At 31.3% G+C, this 7,099-nt stretch overlaps 1 protein-coding gene across 1 annotated transcript; it reads right to left on the reverse strand.

Moving 5' to 3' along the window:
* Positions 1-2,372: 2,372 nt before the first annotated feature.
* LOC143081788 (protein HtrL-like) lies at positions 2,373-6,440 on the reverse strand. The gene is made up of 2 exons (XM_076257487.1): positions 6,298-6,440; positions 2,373-4,052 (listed from the first exon to the last, which is right to left on the reverse strand). The coding sequence occupies exons 1-2, from the start codon at positions 6,368-6,370 to the stop codon at positions 3,253-3,255; spliced, it is 873 nt and encodes a 290-aa protein (XP_076113602.1). The 5' UTR covers positions 6,371-6,440; the 3' UTR covers positions 2,373-3,252.
* Positions 6,441-7,099: the final 659 nt, after the last annotated feature.

Genomic DNA, 7,099 nt, shown 5'->3' on the forward strand with positions numbered 1-7,099 from the left:
CTTATCAGTGACAATCAGTAATAAAATTTTTAAAAAGTTAAAGTACTTATTAGAAGAGCACCGATGACTCCTAATTTCAAAAGGTTTTATCAAAAAACAGCTACGATAATCTATTCCTGGGACATTTTGTGGGAGGTATACATGAATTTCAAACTGGTTTAACTTTTTGCTGTGCATCTACCGATTTATTTTAGTCATAGATGGATACCCAAAATCCTTTGGTTCTATATTTCTCGAAGGATTTATATATTAATGGTCCATATAAAAATATTCTACGTCAACTATAGTATATGAAAAACAATCCTAGTCAACAGCTAGTACCGATAACAATCTTTGAGAAATAACCATGGAATTTAACAATTTATAATCTAAAAGACTCAACTTTCATTCCCTAAAATGGAAATAACGTAACGCCACTTGATAAAGTTTTAGCAATGTTTTGACGTTGATACCCAATCAAAACATTTTTTGTTGTACGCTTTTCTAAAATATTGTCAGTAAACGTAAGAACCTTAAACAGGTTTTTTTTTTCTACTTGGAAACAAAAATCAAATCTTACAATTTAAGAAAATATGAATACCATCTCGTGACTGAATATATTAAGTATGTTTTGACTGTTAAGATTGTAGTCTGCAATTTTATGACAATGAAGCAATTGTACGACCTGTAAATATACAGATTGTGTCTAGGTTTACATTTTTATATTTTCAACAGAGACTTGATTTGCATGGTGTTTGTGGTATGTGCTATAGAAGACATACATTCTGTCGATACATCTTGCTATCTTCATAGAAATTTAAGTACACGCAATATTTTCAAATGACGTCTTCAAAATAATGTATATTGTTAACTATAACACGTTAGAGAGAGAGAATTAGCGCTATAAAAGCAGGTTGAATCCACCATTTTCTACATTCGAAAATGCGTCTATCAAGTCAGGAATATGACAGTTGTGGTCTATTCGTTTGATGTGTTTTATTTTTTGATTTTGCCATTCAATTGGGGACTTTCCGTTTTGATTTTTCCTCGGAGTTCAGTTTTTTTGTGATTTTACTTTTTACCACTGTATTAATTTCGCTCATAGGGCATACATCGGGTGGTTTATAAGTTCTATTGGTCTCAGAATGCTCAAATCACCACCAACATCGAGGGACATATTGTATTGTTTTAGTGTGTAATTTAGTTAAGGTTTCCAAGTTACAAATGCTTAATTAATGACGATTTTCTCTGATCGTATCATAAACCAAGTTTTCTGCAATCGGTGCTGACATGTACATCATCTAGATGCAAACGATGAACCAATTCAAATAAGTAACTATTCAATTGCGTAATACATTATAATATACACTGTAAGATATCGATGCAAACCCAAAATACTAAGTATTAAGTACTCGTTGCACTCACAGCGATATATATGGATTCTTTAATCATCTTAAGCATAGCTCTAGTCCATCTGATATTCCTTTGTTGTTATTATAGGATTATTTTATGCATATATCATTGCTCTCATTGGTAGTTCTTTAATTAAATCAATTCCATGAACCGGTCGTTTTTAGATTTTATTATGTACATGGCTTCCAGTTAATACGAAACGAACAATAAATATGTCGCTATTTTGAATTTTTCATCACGCAGTTGTTTGTTTATGGTTTTTCTTGTTGACCGTTGCCATGTAATTTTCGCATTATTGCCTTGTTCCTGGAATATGGTATTGTGACTGCAAAATCATGCAAAAGATTTAATGGAATTAATAAAAACTAATGTTACTAAGTTCAAATTTATTGATATCTTATATAGCAGAACTTTTCTGTTGATGTTCTACTTGAAACATGTAGAAAAACGTATCTGTTAAGAAATGTTTTCATATAAAATTATACAAATACATTATGCTTTGAAATGATCTGTTTAGTATGCTCTTCTACTTCGTATTTGAGTTGGCCTTGTAGTTGTTTGATTTAAACATCACTGATGAGTTTATTGTAGGCGAAACGTGAATTTGGCGTACACAGTTATAACTCTTATATCTTTGATGAGTTTTTAAAATTCAAATTTTACTGTTTAACTTTGAGTTTTATAAGCTTAGTTAGCATGGCGGTAATCATAAATGAATTTCAATTTACTTTTTTCAATTTTATTTTGTTTGATATTCAGGTTTATATTCAAATGTACATTTATATATTAAAATTTCACTTATAATTTTTTTTAAAAAGAATTTAGATATCAGAAAAATCACAATATGAGTAACACTAATGTTAAAATAAAAATTCTTTGCTGTCTGATGAGGATTCGGAATTATTCCCCTAAACAAAAAGTCAGAAGGCGGAGGGAATAAAGTAATATGATGCAAATAAACCAAAAACAAATAACAGAAATAACGATAAAACTAAAAGGCTATATTCATCATGGATCAGTCATGTCGCAGTCTTTAACTGTATGGACGTGCATGGTTAGATCCTCTCTATCTGTAATCTACGATACTGGTCTACTGATAGATAGCTTACTGGCCTACTACTTTTGAAGACAAAATCCATTTTAACGCTGTTTACTTTTAATTTTGATAGGTGTAAATGAGTCAGTATACACTACAAAATTCAAATTGATTGGGGAGTAATGTTATGTCAACTGAAATCCCTAAACATGCATTCGTAGTGTTGGATAATGAACCGCCATTTCACAGTCTCATGAATTTGGTTCTGCTTATGGTTCTTTTCATCGATTCATTGACCAGTACTGCATCATAGTGTTAATCAGACCAAACAGCTAACCAACATGACCACGAAAACAGCCGTTGTGAGGAAGAAATTAAACTTTCAAAATACCAAAGCAAAACCGTTGACAAAACCGTCATGAAACAGCATCCCACAAAAACCCAAACATAACAGACTGTATGTTTAAGTCGTTCCGACTGTAAAATAAAGTTTTCCATACAATATCCATTACTGAATTCTAGGAATGACAAACACATGTGAAAACAGATTATAATAAAAGATGTAATATAGATAATGCATAGTGTCAGATATCAAGAACTCATGACTTGTAGTTTCAGTAATGGACACCGAATTTAAGATAGATATTGTCAATTTCGGTTCATATTTGTAGCTGCTAGTTGGTCATATAGATCCCGAAATAAGTTACATGGCATGTATTTATATACTCTTTGCTGATCAAATGTTTGAGTTTAAGCTTTACAGGTGAATATTAATCCAATAAATCGGTTCCAAAGCACAAACATTTATTAAATGTTATTTTCATTTATTCAAACAGTTTGAATGCGTCAAACCAACTACCTTTTACCAAATTGAATAGACGTGGTGTTTCAAAATAACAAAATAAAAAGACATTTTGATCATCATCTAAAACATTTTCAATTAACAATGACCGAAACATTTTGTTGTAAAGGTGGTACAATTCTAATACAGCTGATTGGTGTCCGCCAAAAAAGCCTCCAGGAAAAGCTGGGTCGATACTTTCCTTGTGTAATCTAAGCCCATACATTTTATACATTTCTGTATCGTGTAGTTGTATGAATGTTACTGTTTTGTTTAAGGCAAGAAGTCTTGATGGTGTCCACCCTTGAACATTTTGAAATATGTGTTCATCGCCATGACCATAACCGCCATCTATCCAAAAGAAATGGGAGGTGTTGAATACGTTAACGTCAATGGCCTCTTTTAAGAAAGACAGCTTATTATTCATAAGAATTATATAGTCTACCGAAAAGCCTTCTGGGTTTCGTAGCATTGTGTTATTTTCTTTAAACTCATCTGTTTCTATAACATTGTATATTATTTGTCTGTATCTATAGAACTCAACTTTTGAAAATCTTTTCACCATAAAAACAACATTTGAATGCATCAGATGCCCATATTCTTTTCTTATAATTTTTTCTGTTGATTTTTCACAAAAGACAATAAGTTTTGCATTCAATTTTAAGATATGCAAAAAGTACTGGATATATGTCAGGAACGATCTTTTCCAATTGTTCCAGTTGCCTCTGCCAATGTCATAAATAGCTGTTACCAGTGTGGCAGAATTGTCATTATATCTTGTATCTAAAATCATAAGTGAAATATAAAAAGATAAAGACCTTAATAATAACTCAAACTATTCGATATAGTTTACTATTTGATCTGATGAACCTTTTGTTTACTACATTTACATATTTTTTCATATGGTTTTTTATTTGAATTTTGTAATTATCTTAAATTTATGAGTTTCATCTTATCGTTGTGAACGTATTAATGGAATGTTTACTGTTAAAATACTATATATTTTTTTTTCTAGTTTTGCCATTATGTTCGCAACAAATTCGTAGAAAATGAGATAAACAAAAAATAATATTTGGAAAGAAATTTTAAATGAGAGCACTGTCTGTGCTATTGAAGTTAATGAAGTTGTTTGTCATTTGGTCGCTTTTTGTTTTTCAAGTGTTTGTTTGTCATTTGGTCGCTTTTCGTTTTTCAAGTGTATTGTCATTTTGTTTCCATATAATTAGTTTGAATTTCCTTTTATTATCATTGCTCCTCTTTTAAATGCGTTTTTATCTAAAACGGTAACAATAGAAAAGAGAATTGCATCAAGATTATAACTAAGGTTTCAACTCCCTCAGGCAAAGATGGATTTAGATGAATTTGGCTATTTATTTTAGGTATTTTTGACATATATCTCTAGAACAGTTTCGGTATTTATCCACCTTAGGATTTCTTGAAAATGCTTGGCTTTGAGCGTTCCTGATGAAGGTAAATCTAGAAAAGCGCTTCGGACGCATTAAATTATTAAACGTGTTGTTTTCTATTTTCTAACCTACCCTTCATAAAAAAATGTAAACCATTGCATGACAGAAGCGGTACCACATATACACATATTTAAGGTATCAATATGAGACGAAAGACAACGTTTGTGCAGTCTAAGTATTGGTAGATGGCATGTACAGTTGCGTTACAAAGCAGGAAGTGCAATAGGAGCCTTTATTATAACTCTGAAGTTACAAACGGTCAAGACTTTTTAATTAATGATAATTTTGTAGATAGTTAAATTAGATAGGTCAACTAATAGAGCGACTGGAAAACAACTCACAGAATGCAACACAGAATATGTGATACAGCATAAGAAAAATCTTTTACCTATATCCAGTGTAGCAAATACGTCCTTTAAACCAGAACAGGTGCGATGATTTCCAATGGGTCAATTATTCATGAAAGACCAATGATAAAGAATGATAACCTGGCGAACGCAGCTCGTTCTTTAAAAAATGTTATGCTGTTTATTGTGTTATTATCGACATGACTTTTCATATCTTTGAAAGATGTAAGGTATTAATTATTGTTACCAGGTGCAGTTCGTATGTTGATACTGCATTTTTTATACACAATTTATAAGAAGAAAACAAATACAAAAGTAGAGCAAACAAAAGCGAAGTATGGAAGAAAATAACCGACAGCTATTACTAAATTACAGCAACTTTGCATGGGATAGTCGTAAACATGATGTTAGGTTTAACATGTGTATAAATAGCTGAACCCTACCATCATTTATAAAAGTGGTATTCAAGCGGAACACTAGAACATAGTTTAAATCATTTGGAAATAACTTGTTGTATCAAGTTTGTGTAACAGACACGAAAACCAGTGGTTTCAATAGATAGACATGGCAAACAGGATGTTTTAAATACAGTCTTGCAAATATCATATGGTATATATATTTCCTTTCTCAAATGTGGACTGTATTTTTGCTTGATTTTTTTTTAAACATGTTAAGCAAACGTTACAGTTAATGGTTATCTGATAAATAGCGAAAAGTCTTTGATGTTGTTCATTTAATGTTATCATGTCAGCTCCTCAAGTATTTAACACTTCTGCAATTTGTTTTTATCGTTATAACTGGATCAACGTCTTTTCCGGAGGACTGTTTATCTCAAAAGTTATTGTAGACTAGTAGCCTTACACGTTTTAGAAAAAGTCTAACTCTACAAAGAGTGAAGTTACTTTCACAATAAACGCGTATCGTCAATAAACCACGAATCATTAACTTCATTTCCAGCTATTCATATACCCATTTAAGCTTTGTTAGCTCATCAACATTCATATAAGCATGTAAATCTGATTATTTTTATCCCAAGCCGAACAAGACCAATACAATTATTGAAATGAACATCTAGAGAATTGAAATGTGTGACAGTTTAAGGATAAGACATCAAAGGTACATTATTGCCCCTGGAGCACTATTCAAATGTTCAGACTTTATGTTGATAAATTACCTACACCATTTGCACCTTATATGAAAGTTGTTTTCACTTGCCTTTTATAGAAACATCTCCAGATGCTGCTTCTCTACACAAACAAAGGAATATTAAATGAATCGCTAGAACCATGTTATATTTGAACAATCTTTAGAACATCAATCTTACTTGACTACAGATAAGAAGATAACAGAACTTGTAATGCCATGATCATGCTTATCTGTTAATAATACAAGTAGATATTACCAAAGCGACCGTACTGACCTCACTATAGAATACAATATCAGGAACAACCATACATAGCCATGATTCTTATCAATGCAGACATCTGATAATGAAAGATGTATACTATGTAAAGTTTAAATACTTGTTTTTAAAACCATTGTGTATGGCATCCACTGAGTTTTAGAAGTGAACATCGTTTGCACGGAGTAAACTTCCTACTACCCAACACAAAGTACTGAAAGACTTATCAAATATTGACACCAGTTCTATCATAGAGTTTAGTTCTGTTGAATGTTAGGAATTGTTTCTGTACACGATATTTACGCCATGTTATTTTATTTTTCATGTGATTTTCTTGCTTAAATGTTCGTTTCTATTGTAACGGTTTGTGAGCTGTAACTTTTGTTGACTTCCTGGACTAATTGTATTCTATAATAATGTTAACATTTATGTATTTTCTTTTTACATTTATCAGGTGCATCCGAGGCATACAAAAGATTTTTCAGTATTAATGCCTACTGTCAAACATCTCTTTTCAAATACATATTTACATATTACACGTAATTGGAGTTCTGTCATTTATAATTCAAATAAAATTTAAAATGAGCTGCTATGAAAAGTAGGAATTCAAATTTC

The sequence above is a fragment of the Mytilus galloprovincialis genome, chromosome 7 (assembly GCF_965363235.1).
Source record: "Mytilus galloprovincialis chromosome 7, xbMytGall1.hap1.1, whole genome shotgun sequence".
NCBI lineage: Eukaryota > Metazoa > Mollusca > Bivalvia > Mytilida > Mytilidae > Mytilus > Mytilus galloprovincialis.